The following is a 27,548-nucleotide window of genomic DNA, read 5'->3' on the forward strand; positions in this document are numbered from 1 at the left end:
CACTATAATTAGTTGTAGACATTTTTACTTCAGAAAATGCATGTTTATTTGCTTTCTTTTATTCTGTCAATTTCTCTAGTCAACAGTACTAAAATTATTTTAAAAAGCTTCCCTGATTATTTCTGGATTTGTCCCCGATTCCAGAAGCAGGAGGTTGAGAGCTATGATTTTCAGCTGTTTCTTCCTACAAACTAGTCTGGTTCCTTCAGTGGTTTATTTTTTCTGCAGAACAGTAGCGTGGTAAGCGTTGGCTGCATACATTAAATATGGGTCAGGACAAAAGTTATTCTTCCCCTGTATCTTTGTTTTAGGTTCATAGGTAGGTACTAGGCTATTGGCCCTAGGGCCTATACAAGCCTAGCCAAAAATGTACCCTGGCTTTCGCAACCCAAGAAAATTATTTTCCTGTGCCCCTGTCAAGCAGAACCACAGAAGTGATCCCTGGGGTGAATTTCAGTGCTAATGAGGAGCTCTGTTTAACACAGATAAGTAGTCTGTTCCAGAGTATGGGAAGTCTCTGGGACAGGAATCTATCCCTCCAGCATGTTCTGTTTATAGGTTCATAGGTAGAATTGTGTGTCAGCATTTCTTGTAACTCTGTTTTTAATAGAAGAGATTGGATATGTGACTTGTTTTACTTGTGAATGTTTCTGGTGAATACATTTTTAAGAAAAAATGACATGCCCAATTATATTTGTTAGAACTTCTGGTTACTTTTCAATTTGATATTAGATATTGGGATGTACATTTTGTGTTTCTGGCTACTTTTTAAATTGGTTTGATGGTGTGTGTGTGGGGGGGGGGGGGTCCATTCTGCACACAGGATTATTCATGATGCAGTCTGCATGTATGAAGATACATGTTTGCTTCATCTTGGGGGGTATACAGGGAATTCTACTGATGCACTGTAATAGGGTAATATGGGCAAATTAAGGTGTTTACCTTGTCTATCTGAGTTGTAAAGCACACAAAAGGGTCTAAGTGTAGTTGTTTTATTAGCAGAGGGCTCAGTCAAGTTTCTGTATTCCAAAATTCGGCACATTTGCACAGAGCTTCTCACTGTGCCACTGCTCTGTATAGACACAAACATCTGGAAACTTATTTTCATTAGACTGGGAAAGTTTATTGTGCTAGTTACCTCACTGTAGCACCCAGGACTATTTCTCTCAGACCGCATCTAATCTGGTGCTGGGCAGCATCTCTGGTAAGGTTAGCTGCAGATTATACCACATAAGCACCCCCCCCTCTTCTGGTTACAAACACCTTTCACTCCTATCCTTTCAAGTACACATTAGTACCTGCAACCATGGATAGGCACTTTCCTGCCATCTCTGCATCCAGCTTGTTGGACATGGGTATCCTAAGGCAATGTAACAACTGCCTTATGTACACTAACAACCACTTAATTCTCAGACAGACAAATACAGTATGTGAGAGATGTAGTTGCACATTCGCATTGGAGGCTACAGACTCACATACAGACACAAAAAGCAACAAACAAGTTGTCAGGGACTCACGCACATCAAACACACTGCATCTTAAAAGGACCACATGCACAGACCTACTTATGTGGAGGTGCCCATGTGTAACTTACCCAAACCTCAAAGGCCTCTCAGAAGCATTCCTCAGAAACTCCGCAAGCAAACAAACAAGACAATTCCCATCACAACACACACAACCACATCTCATTGTGCCTCAGCTACCAAGCCTATAAGGAGAAACTCTCCACAATCCAAAATTCAGGTGATTGGAAACTCCACTGTGACACGCACTGATGTCCCTCTTACCAGGCTGGAGAAGGTGAAGGTTACAGTTAATGGCATGTCAGAGGCCAGGATTCACCATATCACATAAGCACTCAGGTCACTTACTCTTAAGTATCAGTATGACTCAGTCATAGTTCATGTGGATTTGAACGACCTGAGACATACTTCCTTGGAATATTTGGAGAGAGACATGATTGAGCTCTCAGAATGTGTGTCACAGGCAGGTATGAACCTAGCATTGAGCAACATTCTACCATCTCAAAGGATGATGCCACAATACCAGCAGAAAATTACTGACTTTAATCGGCTTAGCTACTGGTGTCATTCCAAAGGGGTCCAATGCTTGTCGGCCTGGGAGGACATAGCTGATAGGTCACACTGCTTTGCCAGGAATGGTCTTCACCTGTCACCTCTGGGCTTTTCTGATATTGGCCAAAACATTATCCATCCCTATAGTGCCTTTTTAGGCACTGCCAAACAGACAAACCTTGCAGCATAACAAAAGCTGCTCAGGACAATTTAAAGGTGTTACTGCTCAATGCCTCAACAAGAAAATACACTCCCTGGAAGCTCTCCTCACCCTAGGGAATGCTGATGTCTTTGCAGTTACTGAAACATGGTTCAAAGTTACAAAAAAGCACTCTGGCAGTGCATCGGTATAATGCCTTTCATATATTCTGACCACCAACTGAACATGACAGAACAAAAGGCAGAGCTACTCCAGGTCCAATTAACCACAGGAAAAATCCTTTACCATATTCTTCCTAGCTATAGGTCCAGGCCCCCCACTATGAACAGTAAGCCATAAATCATACCTGAAGTTACTAGAATCACTCACGATCAAGCCCAATACCACACCCATGGGTGAGCTTAACTACTCCTCCATTAACTGGGAGGCATACATGACCACTAACATGCAAGCCCAAAGATTTCTTGACTTTGTAAATGTAAATGCCCTGGAGCAGCTAGTCTGCACTCCCACTAGGGGAACAAACATCCTAGATTAGGCATTCACAAATATGGGAGAAAGTGCTACACCCCTCTGTGTTATGTCCTCACTGGTAAGATCAGATCACAAAGCTGTCTCCCTTGAAATAAAGGTAAAGTTAGTCCTCCAACACAACCTCAAAAAGTTTAAGAACTTCTCTAAGGTAAATTACCACCTACTACATGACAGCATAGCTAGCTTCCAAGCTCCCCCAAATCAAGAAAACACAGAAACCTATGCAGAAGCATTCACAAATGCCCTGTATGCCCATATAAACAGCTGCACAGAAATGGCAGTACCAGACCAAAATAAACCCAGGTCAAATCGCAGAACAAGCCACCCTCATGGTCCACTGGTATTAATAGGCTGCACCACAAAACAAAGAAAATCCTGTTGAGAAATAAGAGGGAATGTGTACAATAGAGCAATAAGTTCCTCATTCGTCTAAACAAACGAATCAGGGGACTAGTCAAGTCTCTGAAAGCAGATGTTGAGGTAAAAACAGCTTCCAAAGCTAAGAATAACCATAAGGCATTTTTTTTTTTTAGATATGTCCACAAATTTAAGGGATACACCCAACAATGTGCAGAATTACTTGAAGATGGTATCACCTATACTCACACTGGAGGAGGTAGCCAATCTGCTGGCTGACGCTCAAATTTCACCTCCCCATCACCCTCAGTTCACCATGAAATATCCTTCCACCACTCCACTGCCAATTACCACCAAACAGCAGGTTGCCACTGCACTCCCTAAAGCTAAAAATACAGCTTCAATGGGGCCTGACAATATATCAGGTTGCATCTTAAAACAGCTTAAATCATGACTTATCAAGCCCATTTGGATCCCTCTGCATAAAGGGGGACCATCTACTGACCCAGGCAATTACAACCCATAAGTCTGACTAAGTCTTATATGTAAGGCCATGGGAAGAATAATCATGGACCTGATAATTTCATAGGAGACCTCCAAACACTGGACCCGACCCAATTCGGCTTTGTCAAGGGAAGGTCATGCCTACTGAATCTGGTGGATTTCTTTGAGAAAGTCACCAAGGCCATGGATGAGGGTAAAACAGTACATACTGCCACCCTTGACCAGGCCAAGGCATTTGACACAATTCCTCATTCAGGTATTACAAACTCACAAATATGGGCATAAATCCCTATGTCACCAGATGGATAGCCAATTGGCTCATGGACAGGACACATGGTTAAAGTGGGTGAATCCAAATCCAGCAAGAGGCCAGTTACTAGTGGTGTGTCACAGGGGTCAGTACTGGGAACACTCCTGTTCAGAATATACTTCTCTGAAGTCAAGGTAAATGTGAATGGCCTCTGGATGATAAAGTTTGATGAGGACTGCAAGTTGGAGGCAATCACTGAATCCCCAATGATGTAAATATTCTTCAGGGTGGTCTAGGTCAGACAAATGATTGGTGCCAGAACCATGGCCTAAAACTGAATGCAAACAAAAAAGCATTCTCATACCCTTTGGGAATTTCAATACTCCTGCAAATCGATAGCACACCCCTTTGAGTAGACTTAGAGGTGACAGATCTAGGTACACAGATAGATATAGCCTGAACTTTGACAGTCATGCGTACACAGTGGTGAGGAAATCCTTTTATGTGGCACAAGTTATAAGTACATGTATAGCATCCAGATCCAAGGAAATTGGAGTTCTGCTGTACTCAGCCCTCATTAGACCAATAATTGAGTAGAGTGCGTCATTTGGCATGTACTTGACTATGCACTTACAGCAGCTGGAGTGGCCTTAAAGGTTCCTCACAAAGAAAATACAGGGTCTAAACAAAATGAACTATGTGGATAGACTAAAAGCCCTATACCTTTACTCTGTTCTCCTACTGGTTATTACTGGGTGACCTATGCCTGATCTACAAGGCACTCACAAATCCAGCCCTGATGGAGCTGCTACATATTCACAAGTCAAACAGCATGATCTAGGGATCTAAACTTAGTCTGTCAGTTCATGCACAGATGTCAAAATGAAATGTGCTAACATATCTTGTCTACTCAATCATCATGAAATCAAGGGCAACATGGCTTTTATGTGTAGGTGTTGTCTTAAGTATTTTTTAAAGTTTTCAGGGTTTTCTGCTTTCTTATTTCATCTTGTGTTTCTACCTTGGAAAAGGCTTATTCCCCCATAGCTTTCTGAAAGGATGGCAGGCATGAGGTTCTCATCTTGAATGTTTCTGACAGGGTAGGCTTGTTCTTGTATAGAAAGATTAACTTTCAGGGGTGGACAATAACTTGGCATTATTAGTTTGAATGGTTAAGTTCTTAAGAGGATAGCCCTGCTTAGAACTGGAAGCCTTTACATGCTATTCAGGAAATCATAATAGTGTGTTGTAAGCATTGGCAATAACACACATTTGTATAGTATATTTCTTTCTTCTATACGAATGGGAATGTTTCTACTGTTCCAAAGTAAACAGAGGTCTGATGCCCAAGATTCTTTCATGACCATGAGGTCTCTCATATGTAGTCTTACAAGGAGCTCACATACCCTAGAGCCCTTATGTAAGATGACATATGGGAAGACCTGACAATTGCCAAGAATCGTGGACACAAGTTCCCAGATCAGATCTGTGCCTTTGGATTCATGATCAAGGCTACTGTTTTTCCATTTGCCAAAGAAAATCTGTAAAATTCTAAAACTGCTGCTAACTGGAGAGGATGCACATGTCTGGAAGTGACCAAGTGACTTGAAAGGGGTACTGGAAAAAGGGAATCAAACAGCCTGTGGATATTATCCCTCTCACCCAAGAATCCTGAATTTGTGGTCATCCACATTCAGAAATACAGGGGTAAATGACCCCCCCAAATGCCCCCAGGACAGTAGTCAGGGAGCAATGCAGGGACAATTCTGCTGCCAGTTGGAAAACAGCATGCAATATCCTTGGTTCTGTAGACCTCAATGACTTCTGGGTCGGCGTCCATTAAAGGGACTGGCCTGGCCAAGTCTACCCTCGTCAGAAGTGCAGTCAGAGGACCGATGCATGGATTTTCAGAACTTGGGCCCCTTTTGGTTTCAACTACAAGACCTTTAGGTTTCTTAAATCTGATCCCGATGGCAGAAATTGTCATACCACCCTGTATTCCGTAAAGGGAAAAATATAAAGAATATTTTGGAATGGGAGATGGATACTAAAATTTTCTCCAACCAACGTAAAGGTACATATAGATTTGGAGCTTGTGGGCAATGTAAATACATAGCAAATACTGACAAAGTTTACATCCCAGCTAGAAACAGATGGATTTACGCATCTAACTATTCTAACTGTAATATAAATTATTCATTGTGGTTGCGGTCTCTTCCTCATCTGGTTTTGGATTTGTCATACCACCTTGCTTACACTTCTGCATTTGTTCATTGACCAGTCACACCAAATAGGAGGATACATCATAAGGGGCACTGGTGAAGGACATCTTGAAGTTATCCACAAAATCTAAAATGGAGCCAGGCAAGGCACCTCAACACAATGTCTGTTCTCACTGCCCAAGCTGCTTCATCAGCTGCAATGTATATGATCCACATGGAGAGAATGAAAATGTTATACATCATAGTGTTCAAGGTGGTCTCTAGTCTGACATAGGTGTCTTTTCTGAAGATTAAAATGCCTGCTTGGCTAGATCCCTCTAATTCATATGTATGATGTAGTTCAAGACCCTGACAGCAAAGGTGTCTGAAGCATACACATACTTCCCCAACCAGATGATGGTCTGAGACTCCCTGTTGGGCTGATGGACAGTGGCTGTTTGCTCTTTTTTTTTTTTTTGTAGCAGTTGACACTATGATGGAATCCACCAGGGGGCCTTTTGCCTGGTGTTGTTTGTTTTTGGGAGGTCTCAAAATCTTATCTGGTTTCCTTTCGATTGATTTACATGTACTGGGCTCCTGCCATGTAATCTGGACAGCAAAGTCAATCAGACGGTCAGTAAGAGGAATCACCCTAGTAATATAGGGTGCCAAGTCAAAGACCTAAAAGAGGACTTCTTCATTTTGAGAGGGAAGTCTGTTAGTCAATTTCCCTCTGAGGCTTAGTTCTAAAAAGTACAGTTTTGTACCTACCATAAATGTAGATGTTCGAAGATCCACATTGCTGCAGTCCTTACACTTGGGTAGTCCGCTGTCCTCGGTCGGCCCGAATATCAAAGTATAAGGCTGACGTCGGTCAAGGCGCATTTGACTGACATCAGGACGTCAGGCTACAAATGCGCATGACCGACGCCATATCCTCAGTCTTTTCTTGCCCCAGATGTCAGAAGACCCTAAAAATCAAGGTCAAAAACCAAAAGACAGCAAACAACCAACCAACCACCCTTGCACTAACTATATGTACAATATAAACAATATACACAATATGTACAACCCAACCCACACAACCACCTCTAACTGCAGAGGGGAAGGAGGGAGGGTAAATTGGACTGCAGCAATGTGGATCTTCGAACATCTACATTTATGGTAGGTACAAAACTGTACTATGTTCTTCATCTCACATTGCTGCAGTCCTTACACTTGGGTAGAATCCCAAAGCAGAGGTAAGGGAGGATGGCCAAACTACAAGGAAGCAGGAGCTGCCAAAATGCCCTGCAAAACAGCAGTGGCAAAACCAGCCCTGGATTTAGAGTAAAGTGGCAGGTGATAATGCCTAGAGAAAGTATGCACTGAACTCCAAGTAGCTGCCTCCAAAATATCCTTGGTTGCCACCCCTCAAAAGCTGTTGAAGTGGCAGTAGCCCTAGTGGAATGAGGCCTAATCCCAGCTGGAACTTCCTTGCCATGATGGGAATAACAGAAAGCAATGCAAAACCCAATCCACTTAGAAATAGTTTGTTTTGACACAGGCTTGCCCTGAGAACTCAAAGCAAAAGAAACAAACAACTGCTGAGACTGCCTGAACCCTTTAGTTCTGTCCAAATAATAACGCAACTGCCTGTGTACATCTAAAGTGTGCAAAATCTTTTCCCCTTTATTTTGGGGATTTGCATAAAAAGTAGGCAAATGAATAGTTTGGTTTAAAGCCACACTAGAAACCACTTTAGGCATAAAGGAAGGATTAGTACGTAATGATACCCTATCCTTATGGAAAATCAAGAAAGGCTCAACCGCCATAAGGGCCTGCAATTCAGAAACCCTTCTTGCAGAGGTAATTGCCAACAAAAAGCAGTCTTCCATGATAAATATTTCAACTCAGAAGTAGCTGCAGGCTCAAAAGGTTGTAGAGTGAGTTTCTCCAACACAAAATTGAGATCCCAAGCAGGAGTAGGAGCTCTTCGTGGGGGTCTTATATTCTTTGCCTCTCTAAGAAATTGCTTGAACAGAGGATGAGAAAACAATGGTGGGTCACAATCATAGTGAGCCGAAATTGCTGCAGCATGAACCTTAATAGAAGAGAAAGACAAACCTTTGTCCAATAACTCAGTAAGATATTGAAGAGCCACACTCAAATTAGGCTCAGAAACATCAAAATCTTTGCTGCACTCCAAAATAAAAATCTCTTCCATTTATCTGCGTACACTTTCCTTGTACTAGGCCTTCTAGCTTCCAAAATCACATTCAAAACTTGTTGTGGAAGTTGAGACCCTCTATGGTTCAAAACAGAATATGCCAGGCTGTTAGGTGAAGAGAGTGAAGTTTGACATTCAGCAAATGGCTGTCCTCCTGTGACAACAGGTGTGGAATTGAAGGCAAAGGCCATGGAGGCTTCCGTACCAGACTTCTCAATAATGGGTACCAGTGCTGTCGAGGCCAATCTGGAGCTATTAAAATCATCCTTGGCTTGTCCTGTCTGACCTTTAGAAGTACCTTTGGGAGGAGAGGCAGAGGAGGAAAGGCATACACATGAAGATTGCTCCAATTGAAAGAAAGAGCATCCACTTTCCAAGCTGTGGGATGAAACGTGATTGTGCAAAACTTTGGCAGCTGATGGTTTAGTGGAGAAGCGAACAGATCTATGTCTGGAGTTCCCCATGACACTGTCAATTTCTGAAATACATGAGGATCCAATTTCCACTCGTGGGGATCCATAATTCGTCTGCTCAACACATCTGCTAAGGAGTTCTGTGCTCCTGGCAGAAACCTTGCCTGAAGATTGAGCTGTAAACTGAGAGCAGTCTCCCACAAAATCATTGCTTGCCTGCATAGAGGATAAGAATGCGTTCCCCCTTGCTTGTTGATGTACCACATGACAGTTGTGCTGTCTGTTAGAATCAACACCTGCCCTGGAAGAAGTAAATCCTTGAAAGCTATTAATGCAAACTGGACTGCTAACATCTCCTTCAGGTTGATATGTAGATGTTGTAGTCTGACAGGCCACTTGTTTTGTATCCACTTTCCATTTAGATGAGCTCCCCAAGCTTTGTCTGAGGCATCTGTCATTAAAATCTGACTCGCCTCTGGCCGGGTCACAGAGAGTCCCTTGTTTAGGTGACATTCCTGAGCCCACCATAAAAATTCCTTTTGGATGCAAGGTATTATTTGAATGACAGTGTCCAGATCCTGGCAGTGCTGTGTCCATACATTTTGAGATACCATTGTAGCTTCCTCATATGCAGTTTGGCATTGGGAAGCACCAGAATACAAGATGCCATGAACCCTAATGCTTGAAGGACTGTCCTTGCAGTCAGCACGGACTGATGAGATAGTTGATGGAAGTAAAGGGATAGACTCTTTTGTTTGTCCGGGGTTAAAAGGCCATATGGGATGCTGTATTCAGTCTCACACCCAGAAAGCACATGTCCTGAGAGGGTACTAGACTGGACTTTATTTCGTTCACAGAATACCCTAGGCATCTTAGCACTGCTATCACATATTCCAAATGATGAAGAAGCTCTTCCTTCCTTGAGCCAGAATCAGGCAGTCGTCCAAATAAGGATAGATCTGTATTCCTTTTAGCCTGAAGAAAGCTATCACTGGAGCCAGAACTTTCGTGAACACTCTGGGCGCAGTAGATAAGCCAAAGGGCAATGCAGAGAACTGATAGTGAGAAGTCCCAGCTCGAAAACGCAGATACTTCCTGCAACTTAGTCTGATAAGAACATGAAGGTAAGCCTCCTTGAGATCCAAAGTTACCATCCAATGATCTTTGCCCAGCAGAGGTAAAAGCTGCTGCAACGTCAACATTTTGAACTTGGGAATGTCCAGATAAGTGTTGAGGATAGATAAATCCAAAATTGGTCTCCACGTGTTCCCCTTCTTTGGTACTAGGAACAGGCGAGAATAAAAACCTAGACCCACTTCTGGTATAGGGACCGGCTGTATGGCCCCTATTTGGAGCAACAGAGAAACCTGCTTGTGAGCCTCTATTCTTTGTTGAGGAGGAACGTCTGGCATGCCTTTGAAAGGAGGCAAGGTATGGAAATAAAACCTGTAGCCGTGGTGTATGATATCCAATACCCATCTGTCTTGGGTAATTAAACTCCAATTTTCTCTGAAAAGTGCCAACCTTCCTCCCAAAGGAGCTGCCAGACGAGAAGGCTCTGGCAGCTGAAAAGGTAGGTCATTGGGTCTGTTTACGAAAGGACTGACCCCTGCCCTCACCCGAAGACTGTGCAGGAGAACTCCCTGTTCTAGGCCTGAAAGAGCCCTGAGCTCTGCCCCTACCACGTCTAGATCTACCCCTAGACTGGGAATCATAAGAAGGATACGTCCACCCCTTAGTAGACCAATTTCTACTAAACTTTGGAGGCTGGACCTGCAAAAAATCTTTAACAGTCTGCATAGACTTAGCCTTGTCCTCCATTTTCTTTAAAACTGTCTCAACAGGAGGACCAAACAACACATCAGATTGTAAAGGAGCATCTAAAATCCTCGTTTTAACATGATCAGACAAATTCTGATCCCTTAGCCAGGCATGCCTGCGAAGAACTGACCCAGTGGCAGCCACCCTAGACGAGGCCTGTACAGCATCAAAACCACATTGCAAAGAATGCTTACCCACTTGTTCAGAAACATGCACTAAATCTTGCAACTCTTTACAATCAATACCTACTGCCAGAGCATCAACCTTAGACTTTAATTGTGAAAGGAGATAGTTCTGGTATTTCAACATGTGAAACTGGCAATTCAAAGCCCTCATAGCCAGAGTGGAAGAAGTATAAACTTTCTTTCCCCATCTATCCAAGGCCCTAGCCTCTTTGTCTGCAGGAACCGGATTCTTAACAACAGAAGCCTTAACACCTTTAGGCCCCTGACTAACAGTTTCTGGGTCAGCCCTAGGACTCTTAATAAGATACTTATGAGCTTCAGGCACCCTGTAATACCTATCCGGCTTAACAGGAGCAGGAGGCAAAGAATCAGGATTAAGAGATGCCTCTGTGAAAACATCTTCTACTACATCCAAAACAGGAGGTATAGCCAAAGGCCTATGCTGGGGTAAAAACAAAAATTCCCTAAGCCTTTTCCTGGAATCAGAGAAGTCCTGACCTTCCCACTTAAAATGCTCCCTCATGGAATGAAGAGTTTCCGAAAAAGAAAAATCCTCAGGAGGAGAAGCAGAAGGAGTAGAATCATCCACATCAGAATCAGAATAAGGAGAATACTCCTGCAAGTCTTCAGCCGAAGACTCTGAAACATCTGAAGCCTGCTCAAAACCCCCCAGCTCAGGCTCCATCCTAGGTCTCTTATCAGGAGGGGGCATAGAACCCCTAATTAAAGTAATCAAATCTTCTGCCATTTTAAGCATATGCTTCTTGGGCACAGTACCTGAAGAGCTAGGGGTAACACCAACAGAAGCCAAACCTGGCCTGCTCCTGGGAGAAGCCTTTGAAACAGCAGGAGAGGGCCTAGCCACCCTAGGAAGGGAGGGGAGTATAGTAACCTGAGAAGCCCCCTCAGCCTGACTTGCCTCCTGAGAGGCCACATCTTGCAATAATAAAGTCTCACCCTGGGAACACAAAGAAACCTCCGGTGGAGCCACTGGCTCCACTGACACCTCCAAAGAACCGGCGTCCGGTACAGACGGTTCTTCTAGCCTAGGCTTAACTGCCTTGTCCTTGCACTTCTTCGAAGAAGCGGGCGTCGGAGCATCCGACGGCATTTTATAATTACACCGCTTCCCAAAGACTAACCTTGCACAATCCAACCTTCTCTTTATAGTGCGTTTATTAAATCTAGCACAAGAGCGACAGCCAACAACGTCGTGCTCAGGCCCTAAGCAAGGAATACACAAAGTATGATAATCTCTATGCGGTATCTGTTTCCCACAAGAAATGCAATTATTGACTTTTTCTGACATCCGGTAAATCACTGAGGCAAGAAAAAACCAAAATATTCCCAACGGGTACTTAGCCAACTTTGAACTCGGTCTGAAACTTCGAAATCGAAAAATCTCAGAACGCCAACCGGCACTTGCAATGCTGCTTCTGCATCGGACCATGCGGCAAAAAAGACTGAGGATATGGCGTCGGTCATGCGCATTTGTACCCTGACGTCCTGATGTCAGTCAAATGCGCCTTGACCGACGTCAGCCTTATACTTTGATATTCGGGCCGACCGAGGACAGCGGACTACCCAAGTGTAAGGACTGCAGCAATGTGAGATGAAGAACATCTTCAACAAAGATATCATCTTACATAGGGGATCGTGGTGGTGATCTCTCTCTATCATCAGACTCTGAGCTCAACATAACAGACTCCAAGGGGAAGTATATATGCCTCCTCTTCCTCACCCTCTTTCATGGAACATAAGAAGGTGGGCGATAAGAGTCTTCAGAAGACTATGTCAGCATCTTAGCACCCAGTTTGATACTTGAAGCTTGACTTTGACCTGTGGACATATCAGTGGGCTGAGGACCAGATAAGGTGTCTAAGGAACCAAAACTGGAGGAGCCGGGTAATTCAGTACTTTGAGAAGCTATACTCCTCCCCATACCCTCACAAGCTGTTCAACCCTCTGCTAGCTCCAGGAACCCCCAAATGTGGTGCAGACACCATCCTGACCAAGGAAGGGGTAGCCTATGTTGAAGGAGGGAACCTTGAACCAGACAAGGTGGAAGGCTTAGATAATGGGATTAGAGCAGAGGCCTCGAAGTGTAATGTCTCCGACACCAAAAATAGAGCTGCGGAACACAGCTTTGAAGACGTCTCAGAGGGCTCTACAGCAAGTCCAAACAAACAAGCGCATCCCCAAGTCTAAAATTATCAGAGTCAATTGAGCCAGAATCAGTGCCTCCAGTATCAAGATAGGGACTACAGTCAACACCAAGGATGCAGGCTCCAGGATGAGTACTGGCTCCAATGCCACCAGTTCTGAGATGCAGATTATGGAAGGAGCAAAAATGAGAGATGCAGGACCTATCTGCTCCACTAGTGATGCCACTAGGAAGGGAAGGACATCCATTTCAATTTACATATTTAAGAATCTCATCATACAATCTACTTCTAAACCAAACCAATTCTGAAAGACCCAACAGATTTCAATGAGAAAGCTGAAGGTGGCTTGGAAGGTAAGAGTGTCAGCTCCCACACCAATGAAGTTTGACATGCTAGTCATTGTGGAGACTTGTCCCATATTAATACAAGCTATACGGAAGTCAGAACAAGAACAGAAGGAATTAGCTCTGACACAGGTGGAGACTGTTCCATGGCAAATTTTGGTGCCAATATCAATGACTTCCTGATTTTTCTCACATCTCTCTTAGGGCTTAGATTTATCCCATGACTTTTTGGCCTTATCTGCCTCGGAATCAGGAGACAAAAGCTTTTAAACAGTCAATCTGAGAGCCCTCTGATCGAAGGCTTTGCAAAGGGTACACTGAATATTCAAATGATCCACCCCAAACAGTATACACACATAGAGATCATGGCCATTGTGTGGGAGGATTTTGTGGCCACATTTGTGGCACTTCTTGAAACTCTTTCCCTTTTTCTTGTCCTCCACTCTAAGGAGAGCCCCCAAAGCAGATGAAAATACTAATAACTATGCAAACAAACAGCTAACACCGGCCTGATGATGACGCCATTGAGCAGAGGTGCTCTGATAACCTTAAGAGAAAGAGAGCTATTATAAACTCTCAAAAATGATCAGCACAAACTAGCCCCCAAAATGTAACTACATAAGAAGTTAAAAGAACACTTAGCTGATGCAGCTGCATGGATCACATCAAGACACAGAGGCCGCAAATGATATCTGAAGGGGATTAGCTAGTGGGCACAGAGATATTATGAAAGGGAAAAGTTACAGGAGCTCCAGGATGAAGCACTAGCTTGCCAGCTCAGATCTGACATGCGGCCCAAAGACCCATCAGTCAGATCAGACAAACTGAACGAACAGGATCTTGGATTTTTTTTCTGTCACTTTCTTTTATTTGGTAATCTACATTTAAAATCTGCTTTTAAAAACCTTACTCTAATTCTACTCTGCTTCTATAAACCACAGAAATTATAATGGAGTCATTCTTTTGACTGGAAACTAGAGTAACAATCACCAGTATACATCACGGAATTTCATTATTTTAATACCAATAAACCAGTGGCCTTGTTTATGATGAATAACTTGGTGCAATCCAAATGAAGACCCAAGTTCTGTCATCATGCTGTGCATAGATAGGCATCCTCTTATGTCTCACAGTTCTGTGGATAGAGTTCATAGGAGCTGGGAGGGGTCCATTATAGTTTGATCATCATTGTATAAGGCCAATCTGTTTATTGAAGATATAACCTGGAAAAGGGACAAATATAACAACATACTGTCTCTCTCCGAATCATGACAAATGTGACTTTTTTCAGAAATGATTCCTCCGTGTTTAAAAAAAAAAACTACTTAAATCAATAGCTAAGGAACAATACTAACAATTGCTAAAACTGCAAACTCACTGTTACATAATTTAAATATTTACTGAATGTCGTATACTAACTAGATACACAGACACCAATAAATAATAGCATGATCAAATGGACAGGAAATTATTATCATTAATACAGTATTTATTCAATGTGTAACTTTTATTTTTCTCTCGATTCCAATCATTCTGTGGGATTCAAAGAGATTGTCCTTCCTATGTTAATTGGCCAATGCAGGTTGGTTAATTAGCACGGCAGACAGAATTTCCAGTTCAGTCATAGTAAAGCTGTACAGAACACCACCTTATTCGTTTCTTACTACCATGTCTCTGAATTAAACAATGCATTATCAGACCTGACCATGCTAGTGTTTCTCCCTATCTGCCCATGCATCAAAATAGTGTGACGACACCAACACACACACAGTCGATGTCCCAAGCAGCATCCCATATAAACACATATACACAAATTCATTTTAAGTTGCATTCATGCCCTCACAGACATGCGCACACATGTCCACAAGCATAACCCCCCTCTATACTTACCTGCAGTTACACTATTAGTTCTGAGTACTTGCACAGTAGTGAGTGGGTGAGCACCTTCAAAAGACAGGGTCCATTTTTTTCCCCTGATAAAAAAAAAAAGTTGAAAGAGAGAGCCTATGAATTGCTCTGGTGAGTAATTTGGAGCCATCACCATTTCCAGAAGAAATGACATGGCTAATCCGTATTACCTGCTCCCCTATTCTGGCTCATTAGTATGCATCTTCTGCAGTCAGACCACTCCCCATACTATGGCCAATGCCAGGGGGACACTACAGGAAGACCCATTGCTGAATCAGACAATCTTACCTCGATGCACAAACCTTTTTGAGTCCTGCCCATTGTGTGTTGATACAGTTGCACTTGACAGTCTCTACAAATTTGTATAGATTTTACAAAATACACATGAAACCAAAAATAATTCTGAGATACAGTCACATTTTCCTGTTAGAAATAGGAGGTTCACAATATTTTTCAAATTTTCTTCTGCAATACAAAGCACAAAAGTTTCAATTATCTTCTAATTGCTCTAACAGCTGCATTTCACACTTACAGCTTTCGCAATAAAGGTCAACAATGCCAAAAGAACTTGACTGCAAGTACTATATAGAAATGAAACTATGATAGGGAAATTTTTCACTCAAAACTATCAAACTTTTTTTAGGTGGATTACTTTTCAACTGTCAGAGCTATAACACCTTTAGTACCCGTTTAAATCCAAGTTAGAAATATACATGTAGACTGTACAATAGTAATAATCACTAAAAAGGCCCAGCTATCTTGCTAACAACCTATTCACATCATCGTTTAACCCATTGTTTGCCTCTCTGGGTACATATGTCTGAAAGATCCACACATGATTAGGTTTCACAAATTTCCCCCCTTTACTTTGCTTACTAGAAAGAAAGCTCAACAAATGTTTTGCATGGAATGTAAAGATTCAAAATTGTTTATAGTTCCACTAAAAGAAGGTTACTTTTCCCAAGAAGTTACACTCAATTATCCAGCACTGAGTGAGAAGAGACAAATAACTGCATAGGAGAATATAGGGTGCATTTTTCAATTAATCTAAAAACATCTGTTACAAAAGTGTGAATAATGCTTGTTGCTTTTAGTCACTGTGAAGCTAGAATATGGTATTCAGTGAAGCAGTATTTCAGTGGCTCTGCTTTATATTTAGTAATATTCTTTAAATCCATAAGGCTAAAAATCACATATATGAAGGAGGTCATAGCTTTGCTCAATTCCTTAGAGGGGTGCTTTACTCAAACAGCAGAGACTTCTGACTGGTAAAAACAGTTTTTGGGGTCATAAGTGTAATAACTTAACGCTAATAAAAATAAAAAGTGCCTACCTTCTCCAAACATGTACATCTGTTTCCAGTGCAAATAATAAATCAGTCAAAAGCCTCTGGTGCATGGGGGACCATTTAAACTCAGGAATACGGAACATGGTGGTGCGAGGACCTGGACTAAATTGACGTCTCTGTTCTTCTGTCATAGGCATTCCTCTGAATCCCAAGTCAACCCTCAAGTCACGCTCTTGCTGTTGAGTTGTTCGACCCTGAACAGCCTAGAAAAATGCAAAACAATGTTAGTAGCACAGCTGTTAAAGTGTACAAAAGACATTTTTTTACTGCAGGGATACACAATCATGCTCCGATTTAAAATTAAACAATTCCACAAAAAAAAAAAAAAAAAAAAGAGAGAGACATCTCAAAGACTTCTAAAAAGGATACATGCTGAGTAATGGGTCGATTTGAGCTCTTCTAGTGTGAAAACAGAAACTATCAAAGCTGCCAAAATGATCAATGTGTGTAGAATTGAGTTATTGGCTAGCAATTACACTGGATGCCAGCAAAAAGAAAGAAATAAAGAAATTTGGAGAAAGTAAGTGAAAATGAATCAGAAAACGAGGAAAAAACACCGTCTGGGAAGAAGAACATTGCTGACATTCAGTAAAAAAGTTTATGTTTCAGCTTTGATACAGAAAATGGATTCCAATAACTTGGAGGAAAAATAAATCTAATGCATTCAGAAGTGCTTCAAATAAGTGAGATATTGGAGGAAAATATAAAAAACAACAAAAGGCAGAAAAACAAAAACTAAGTAGCTATTAAGATAGTTTAAAAAATGGAGAAATCAGATGCTCAAGCAAAAGAAATACTGGCTGAACATGAAGCTTATCAAGAGCAGCTGTTTCAAAAAACGGTCGCTTTAGCAGCCATAGCACATAGGGAAAACCTGAGATTTTTTTCACTATACCATAGAAGCTGCATTAATGTTATGAAAGTACAGTTAAGCAACAGGAATGCTGTGATTTTTCTGATTAAAACAGCAGAATGTGTGTATTCTCAAAATCTGGCCAAGAGAAAGCAATCAAGACATATGATAGCAAAGATGCAAATGTGTTAGAAGAAAGAGCTGCTCCTGCCAAAACTGTGGAAGAAGCAGAATAAAGAATTAAAAGTCAGGGACCACAGTATTTGTGGAGAAATGATTATTCACTGGACATCAGGCAAAACAGACACAAGTTTACCCTGGCAATCAGGGATGTTGAGACAAATGTAAGATTCAACCTGCTATGTCTCAGCTGTCTTCACACTTTTTTTCAGAGGAAGATAGAAGACACTGTTGGATGCAGAACAAGCTAAGAAGGAAATAAACTTTAGCCAACCAAATCAGAGCCAGAAAGTTGAAGGGGACTCTTTCTCAGTCATATGACAACATGAAAATTCAAGACGACACTACCAGTGAAATATTTTCCATTGTCTCAAAGGACAAAGCTTGTATGAAAGTAACAAAAAAGTACAGTTGTGTACACTTACCATAAATGTAGATGTTCGAGTGTATTCACTGTTGCAGTCATTACATTTGGGTAATCTGCTGGCAGGTTGCCCTCAGTCAGCCTGATTAACAAAGTCTTGGGTCCTGCGTCAGTTGCTGTCCCTTCTTCCATGATGTCAGGTCGTTAGGGGTAAAAAAAAAAACATGCAGCCGACACCGTTACATTAGTTTTTCTTGCCCCAGATGTCAGGTGCCCCCCAAATGGGGAGCAAATAAAATTTAAAACACAAAAAATATGCCTCCAACCAAAAGCAAATACACCAAAAGGGCTTTTAAGCATAGTGAAAGAAAGTAGAGGTATAGCTAGAGAAAAATAGAGGGCTGGAGGGAGGGTAACCAGGACTGCAACAGTGAATACACGAACATCTACATTTATGGTAAGTGTACACAACTGTACTATGTTCTTCGTGTTTCACTGTTGCAGTCATTACATTTGGGTAGATTCCCAAAGCTATGGTTGGGTGGAGGGAATTATAATACAGCATTAGGACCAGCTATAAAGCCCTGCAGGACAGCAATGGCAAAGCTAGCTCTGGATTTAGAGAAAAGTGGTAAATGGTAATGTTTGGTGAAAGTATGAACTGAGCTCCAGGTAGCAGCTTCTAGAATGTCCCTGGTAGGAACACCTCTGAGAAAGGCTGTTGAAGTAGATGCAGCCCTGGTGGAATGGGATCTGATCCCCTGGGGGACAGTTTTTTCATGGTGCATATAGCAGAAATGAATACAATGGCTTATCCATTTGGAAATGGTTTGCTTTGAAATAGCCTTTCCCTCTGCCCCTGCAGCAAATGCCACCAGCAGTTGTTCAGATTTTCTTTGAGATTTAGTCCTGTTTAAGTAAAATCAAAGTTGTCTGTGTACATCCAATGAATGCAGAATCCGCTCACCCTTGTTCTGTGGATTGGGAAAGACCGTTGGCAAATGAATGGTCTGATTAAGAGCCACACTGGATACCACGTTAGGCATGAAGGATGGATTGGTCCTGAGGGACACCCTGTCCGCATGAAGAATGAAGAAAGGCTCCACTGCCATAAGGGCCTGCAATTCGGAAATCCTTCTAGCTGAAGTGACTGCTAAAGGGAAAGCTATTTTCCAGGAAAGAAATTTTAAGTCTGCAGTAGCAGCTGGCTTGAAAGGAGGGAGAGTGAGCTTCTCCAATACAAAACTGAGGTCCCAAGCAGGGGTTGGAGCTCTCCTGGGTGGTCTTACGTTTTTGGCTCCTTTGAGGTACTGCTTTAGCACAGGATGAGAGAAGAGGGGAGGTTCTGTGTTGTAATGAGCTGAAATGGCTGAGGCATAGATTTTTATGGAAGAAAAAGACAGGCCCTTGTGAAGCATCTCAGTTAAGTATTGCAAAATCTGAGGTAAGTTGGGCACTGCTGTGTTTATCCCTTGAGATTGATTCCAGGCACAGAGTCTTTTCCATTTGTCAGCATAAAAATTTCTAACACTAGGTCTTCTCACCTCCAAAATGACATCCATCACAGGTTTGCTGAGTGATGCTAAAGGTGAATTTGGGTGATAAGCCATGCTGCAAGAATCAAAGTTTGGAGCTGAGTGAGCAGAATTTGGTTGTTCTGCTGCGACAGTAAGTAAGGTGTCTGAGGCAGGTGACACAGTGGAAGGTGTGACACACTGCACAGGAGTGGGTACCAGTATTGGTGAGGCCAGTCTGGAGCAATCAAAATCATTTTTGTTTTGTCCTGTTTGACTTTCAGTAGAACTTTGGAGAGCAGAGGCAGAAGGGGAAAGGCATAGACTGATAGGTTTTTCCAGCTGAAGGATAGAGCATCCACTTTCCAGGCTTTTTTGTGATGGGTTCTTGTGCAAAATTTGTCCAACTGATAGTTCTGGGGTGAGGCAAAAAGAACTATGTCTAGGCTCCCCCATTTGTGTGTCAACATGTTGAAAATCCATGGTTCCAGTTTCCATTCGTGTGGGTCCATGAGATTTCTGTTTAGTTCGTCTGGCAGAGTATTTAGCTTTCCTGGCAGGAATTGAGCTTGTAGTTGTACTTGATATGTCAAGGTCGTGTTCCACAATGCCATGGCTAGTCTGCAAAGAGGGTAGGAGTGTGCACCCCCCCCCCCCGCTTGTTTATGTACCACATAACCGTGGTGTTGTCTGTCTATCATTAATTGTCCTGGATGAAGGTAGTCCTTGAAGGCTGTCAGTGCATTCTGTACAGCTAGTATTTCTTTTTGATTGATATGAAGGTGCATTTGATTTGGGCTCCATTTGCCCTGAATGCACTTCCCTGCCAGATGAGTCCTCCAAGCATAGTCTGATGTATCTGTAGTTAGGGTTTGGGTGGCAGGGGGTGGTGTGAATGGCATTCCCTTGTTTTGGTGGCAGGCCTCTGCCCACCATAGGAACTCTAGTTGCAGGCAAGGTATGATAGGAATCATTATTTCCAGGCTGTGACAATGCTGACTCCATAGACTTTTTAAAAACTACTGAAGTTTCCTCATATGCAGTCTTGCATATGGAATTAGAAGAATGCAGGGGGCCATGAACCCCAAGGCTTGCAGTATTTGCCTTGCAGAAAGCAGAGTTTTTGTGGCCACCTGTTTGAAGTAAGTCACCAAATGAATTTGCTTTTCTGGCATAAGGAAAGCCATCTGGGCAGTTGTATTCAAGCTTCCACCCAGGAATGTAACTTTTTGAGGGTACCATTTGTGATTTCTTTTAGAAAATTAGATGCTCCTTTATAACAAGACCGTCTGGTAATAAGGCTGAAGAAGTTCTAAAAAAGATGGAAAATAAAGCTAAATCTATGCAAACTGTGAAAGATTGCTTACAAGTACAACCTCCAAGATTTAGTAGACACTGGCCTACTAAGAACTGGTCCTTTCCAGTTCCTTCGAGAGCCACTATTATTTCCAGGCTGTGACAATGCTGACTCCATAGACACCAGATGTTTTAGAAGAATGTCCTTGTTTTCTGCCTGAAGTAGACAATCGTCCAGGTATGGATATATTTGAATATTTCTTTGCCTGCAAAATGCAATTGCTGGAGCCAGGAACTTTGTAAAGACCCTGGGCGCAATAGATACACCAAAGAGCAGTGCAGAGAACTGGTAATGCAAGAAGCCTGCTTTGAAGCGGAGGTATCTTCTGCAAGATTCCCTAACTGGGATATGCAGGTAAGCCTTTTTTAAATCTAGAGTTGCCAACCAGGCATCTTTGCTTAGCATAGGAAGTAACAGGTGAAGTCAGCATCTTGAATTTTGGGATGTCCAGAAAGGTGTTTAGAGTAGATAAGTCCAGAATTGGACGCCAAGATTTGTCTTTTCTGGGTACCAGGAAATGTTTTGAATATAAACCTTGTCCCTTTTCCTCTTCTGGCACTAGTTGAATAGCCCCCATGCTCATGAGGGAAAGTACTTGTTTCTGGGCCTCTGCCCACTGATTTGGGGGCAGGTCTGGCCATTCGTTTGGAACTGGCAACGTGTGGAAATGAAATCTGTATCCCTGGGATACTATATTTAAAACCCATTTGTCCTGGGTTATAGGTTGCCAGTTTTTTGCATGAAAAGCCAGTTTTCCCCCCAAAGGGGCAGCTAAAAGGTAAGTGCTTGGTAAGTGTAAAGTGAAGTAATTGAGACTGCTTACCATAGGGAGGTGTCTTGTTGTTTCCAGATTTGGAAGAGGAGGCACCCCATTGTTTTGTTGTGAAAGTCCCTTGGGACTGAAACCTGGTGCTTTTGGAATGTCTGGGTTTGACTTGAGTGGCTCTCAAAGGAACTGGAAAGGACCAGTTCTTAGTAGGCCAGTGTCTACTAAATCTTGGAGGTTGTACTTGTAAGCAATCTTTCACAGTTTGCATAGATTTAGCTTTATTTTCCATCTTTTTTAGAACTTCTTCAGCCTTATTACCAGACGGTCTTGTTATAAAGGAGCATCTAATTTTGCTTTAACATGTTCAGGCAGATTTTGCTCTGAGTCAAGCATGCCTTCTTAGCACAGACCCAGTTACAGCAGCCCTGCAAGAGGCCTCCAAAGAATCAAATCCACATTGCAAAGTATGTTTTCCAACTTGCTCAGCCGAATGCAATAAATCTTGTAAATCTTTATTTTCCACACGATCAGAAATCAACATAATTTTCTGTTTAAGCACTCCCATGATATGCTGCTGATATTTTAGCATATGAAATTGACAGTTTAAAGCCCTGATTGCCAGGGCTGCAGAAGTGAAAACTTTCTTACCCCATCTATCCAGTGCCCTGGAATCTCTATCAGAAGGGGTAGGATTTTTAGCAGTAGAAGCCTTAATGCCAATGGGACCCTGAGAAATGGTTTCAAGATCTGCAATAGGATTTTTGAAAACGAATTTGTGGGAGTCAGGAATCCTGTAGTATATGTCTGGCTTACAAGGAGCCTGAGGCAGAGAATCAGGAGCCATACTAGATTCTGAAAAAACATCATCAACAATGTCTAAAACAGGAGGTATAGCCAAAGGCCTATGCTGAGGAAGAAGAAGAAAACCCAAAGTCTCTTTTTAGATTCAGAAAAATCCTGACTTTCCCAGTGGAAATGTTCCCTTAAGGTATGCAAAGTTTCTCCAAAAGAAAAATCCTCAGGGGGAGAAGCAGAAGGAATGGAATCTACTGCATCAGAGTCCTCATAAGTAGGTATAGACAATTTCTGTTCATTAGAAGAGTCAGAAGAAATAGAATCCTGTTCAGAAGATTCATAATCAACATCTTGCCTAGGCCTCTTAGAAGGGGGGCTACCCCTGATCAGAGTAATTAAATCTTCAGCCATTTTGATCATTTGTTTTTTAGGCATAGGGGCCTGCACATGTGGCCCAGGCATCGTTTTAGGCATAGCTCCAGATTTTCAACTTAGTTTTGAAGATGGCGTTGGTCTAACATACAAATCTGTCGGCCTGAAAACACCCTCAGAAGCCGGTGCCTGCACAGCGGCTCTGGACCCATACAAGGTAGAGACATCCGCGGGTTCCATAATTGAAGTATCTCGCAGCATAGCGGACTCCAAATGGGTCTCAGCAGTGGCCTGCAAATCAGAAGTAGAGGGTATCAGGGGCTGCAAAAGCGCCTCAATGAACTGGCGACTGGCTTAGGAGAAGCATCGTCGGCAGTTTTGGACCTCAACGGCCTCTCTCTTTTTCTTTGCGTTTTTTTAGGTATTCCGGTAGTCAGATTGCTAACCAACATTTCTGGATAATCAAGGCGTGAGCCAAAACATTTAGAAGCAAAAATATACCGACGTTTGATAGTGTGTTAATTAAATAAAGCACAGAACTGACAGCAAGGTACGTTGTGGTCAGTGCCTAGGCAAGGAATACAGTACAAATGAAAATCCTTATGAGGTATTTGCTTCCCACAAGTAATGCAATTATTAACTTTTACTGACATTGGAAAGGAGCAAGAAAAAGTTTCCCCAACGGGGTACTTAGCCTTTTAGTTGAAGACTTCAGATCTGAAACTCAAAAACGAAAATTTCAGGAGTCTGCCGACTGGTACTTATGAACTGCTTCTGCTTCAGGCACCGCATGGCAAGAAAGACTAACGTAATGGCATCGGCAGCATGTTTTATATCCCTGACAACCTGATGTCACGGAAGAAGGGACAGCAACTGATGCAGGATCCAACACTTTGTTAATTAGGCCGACTGAGGGCAACCTGCCAGCAGATTACCCAAATGTAATGACTGCAACAGTGAAACATGAAGAACATCAGGTGATGACAAACAACCAGGAGTACCTTAGACTTAAAACCAGAGTCTGGGACAGGGAGAATGAAATGCTCACAAAGAAAAGCAACAATCAACCAGGAGTACATTAGACTTAAACCAGAGTCTGGGACAGGGAGACTGAAATGCTCACAAAGAAAAGCAACAATGTGAAATTTGTGAATAAATGGAAGAGCTATAAAGCATCAATCTAAACTGTGGAAAGAGAGCAGTTATACAACTAACTGCTTCCCCAACAACTTTAGTGCTTTAATGCATTACATAAAATCAAGCCCCATTTTTCCACACTGGTTTGGGCTGTCATGTGAACCTTTGCCACCTCTCTTGATTCAGTACCACTCTCCTACCTTCAAGGGTCATGCCTCACCTACTTTTAGTTAGAAACAAGGATCCCCATAAGTACACACAATAAATCATAAGAGGATGGAAGAGAGTGAAGTGTGGTTCTGCAAGAAGTAGCTGAAAAAGACCAGATGTTGGTTAAAAGTTTTTAAACTGTTGGAACAAGTGTAAGGTATAAACCACACTTTTTGTCAATGTTTAGGAGGACAATGAAGGGAATGAAATGCAAGTAAAACACTTTGTTCTTAATAATTGTATTATAAAGTCATGACAAATCACATTTTACTGTAAAGCAATCCTGTAAACTATACAAAAGAGATGTTTTAAATGTGAGGTAGGATCAGTGATTGCTGTATGTGCTAGGGATATTAAAGTAAAAAATACTTGTACTTAGTTGTAATGTATAGTGTATTTGCAACACAACAGGATACCAAAGGCTAGACAAAATGCAAAAGTTAAAATAATGATGTGATCTTGAACTGCTGGGGAGTGTAAAAAGTATACTATATCATATTATATGTAGCACTAAAAATAATTTCCCCTGATTTTTGTATAGTGGATGTCTACACTAATGTTTAGTTTAAGCAATTTTTTTTAAGCAAACAGGTTAAAAATAACAGAAAATGAAAGACATGAAAACTGATGGTTATTTCTTGTATTTGGAAAGCTACTAGTGTTTTTTTCCCATTACCATCTTTTTTAAGTTGGAGACAGAGCTTGCAGGTGCAAGCAATTAGGAGTAATAGCTGTTATTTTTAATTAGCAATTACTTTTAGTTGGAGACCAGGAGCCCACAGGTGCACTGACAAAACCAAGAGAGGTTGGAATAATATGCTGAGTGAAATATACACAATACAGTGCAATTGGCATATAAAAATACTGACAAGCAGTTCATCAAAAATAATGAAGCCTAGAATTGTGGGAAGAGTAGAGAGCAAAGTATACAACTAACTGCCTCCCAGCAACTTTAGTGCTTTAATGCATTAAACAATCATCATCAACCCCCATTTTCTACACTGGCTTGGGCTGTCATGTGAACTGTTGCCATCTGTCTTGATTCAGTTCCACTCTACTATCTTCAAGGGTCATGCCTCACTGTTGCAGGTCTTCTTTCAATGCAATGCATACATCTCTTTACTGGACATCCTTTTGTCTTGACTTTTCCCTGTTTCTCCCAAATTTTCTTCACAAATCCATCTTCTGCTTTCCTGAATATGTCCAAAACACTGTAATGTGTTCTCTTCAAACGTCTCTGCAAATGTAGCTACTTTGGCCTCTGCACCACATTACTTATGACACTGCACAACTTAATTTAATTAGTTAAGGGTAGGCAAACACTTTTTTGTAAGGCTAAAAGTTAATGTTTACTCAAAACATGAAAGTGTTTTTTTTCACATCACATAGGAGAAAATAGATGTTAACAGCAACCTGTGTAAGTGAGGAAATAAGCTATAACATGCATTTCAGCATAGTTAACTTTATAAAGGTAATGCTTGTGGATGCAGCTGTCAATATAGTGAAACTGTTCCTACTTAAAGAGGTAAACATCATTTTGGAAAGTGTATAGTTTTATGTTTTTGGTGTGATCTAAAAGGGGATGGTAGGGTATGAAAATGTATACAGAGTTTGTTGTTTAAGAGTTTTCACTGAAGTTTCTGAGAAAACAGACATGAGAAGAAGCAACTATTTCAAGATCTGCCAGTTAAATATTAGTAGGTAAAGGTACGCTGCAAGTTGGAAATGCTGAAAAGAACTGTCATGTACAATACATGTGACTAACAGCAGTCAATCACAATGGCTACTTTGTCGATATTAACATAGAACATAAACAGGTCTTACAAGTACAGTCGAAAAGAATAGGTATGGAACAATGTCAAGTGCAGAGTGCAAATAGTAATGTTACAGCAGACACATCTGGATAGAAACAAGCATGTGAATTTGAAAAAGAAAGGAATTTAGGATGGACATTCAGCAGAATATCAGAGGAAAATGTAAAAGAAATAATACTGACTGTGGGAGAGGCTCCAATATTGAGAAAAGGGAAAAAGACAAAAATGTTAGATTTGTGGTAGCAGATGGGTTACTGGTAGGGATGCAGGATTATGCTGGTACACAGTTATATTCCACATAAAACTGATATTATGGAGCTTAAGAGAATTTTGGGAGAAATAATCAGCTTTCAGTAGGAAATATTTATGGATGGGAACAGGAATCTGATTGCAATAGTGAGGATGTTATTAGAGGGACCTTGAAAAAACATAACAAAAGAGAGCAGATTTCTGAAGGAACAAAATATATGAGACTGTTTAGTAGAGAAGATGTGAATTCAGTAGTAGGGACTCTGGCAGAATTTACATATTGTTCCCCAATGTACAAGAACTGAGCTAGCTAGACTGGATATAAATTATATCTAGCAGAAGCATGTCTGTTTAATTGAAAACCACAACACACACCTAAAAACTATTTCAGCACATGCACCAATAAATCAAAGATAAAAGATACAGCGCAATGAACTGAAAATAAGACACTGGTGTTTTCCCACTTATCTGTTCTGAATTATTGAAGAATTTAAGGAATGAGTAGTGGAAACGATTTGAGAGTTATTACGAAGGTAGAAATTCCTTCAGAAGGGATAGCTACTGAGTAGGATAAAATGAAGACTGAATTCAAAAACAGGGTAGAAATAAGACAGAGATATGGGGAAAGTAATACAAATTATTTAGGGGGATTGACAAAGGTTAAAGTATTGCTGAAAAATAATGTAAATCTCATAAATAAGGAAAAGCAGCTGCAAAGTGCTAAAAGGAAAGCAAGGGATTATTTTAATAACATGCACTAGTTTAGAAAAGTTGTGGTTAAGCAACTATATTTTTGATAACGCAGAGCATAAAGATTTTTAGCACAATGACTTAGCAAAACATTAAAAAGGCTATTGTCAAATTTAGGAATCCACACATTTAGACATAGACCATCAGTCATACAGACAGGGACTAATGGTTGAGGTGTTGATCGACATTAGCAAATAATAGTTGTGTAACCATAACCATAGAGTTCCTTCTCTTTCATGTTGCAGTATTCATGTTGTGGGATTTTACACCTCAGGTGACCTGTACGTCGGCTCCTATACAAAAGATTCAGCTTGGCTGTTGCAGTTGCATGGGATGTCACACGTAGGGCCATAAACCAGGGACCTTAAATGTAACGTATGCACACACAGACCTCAGAACGTGAAAGCCTAGCAGGACAGGAGTAAGTAGAATATCCAGTGATGTCAGTCATAGGATCAAAGAGCCATTTGCGGTTAAATTGGTCACAGGGTAGGGTATAACCCCCAGGAGACCCAAGACAGATCAGTAATGAGTGAGAAAAAAGATAAGGGGTTAGGTTGGTAGGAAGGAATACTGCAACATGAAAGAGAAGGATATCTACGGTTATGGCAAGATTTTTACACAACTATTCTATGTCCTTCTATTCCTATGTTGCAGTATTCTTGGTGTAGGAGAGTACCACAGCTTAGTTGTAAGGAAGGGAGGAGGTA

General features: G+C 41.5%; 1 protein-coding gene across 1 annotated transcript in view; it reads right to left on the reverse strand.

Moving 5' to 3' along the window:
* The window catches only part of NBEA (neurobeachin), a 4,581,458-nt gene that overhangs the window by 2,857,125 nt on the left and 1,696,785 nt on the right, over positions 1-27,548 (reverse strand). The window contains exon 26 of the mRNA XM_044072852.1: positions 16,460-16,677. Within this exon, the coding sequence (XP_043928787.1) occupies positions 16,460-16,677 (218 nt within the window). The remainder of the gene's footprint in view (positions 1-16,459; positions 16,678-27,548) is intronic.

This window comes from Protopterus annectens, chromosome 5.part1, assembly GCF_019279795.1.
Source record: "Protopterus annectens isolate FY-2018-M chromosome 5.part1, PAN1.0, whole genome shotgun sequence".
Taxonomy (NCBI): Eukaryota; Metazoa; Chordata; order Ceratodontiformes; family Protopteridae; genus Protopterus; species Protopterus annectens.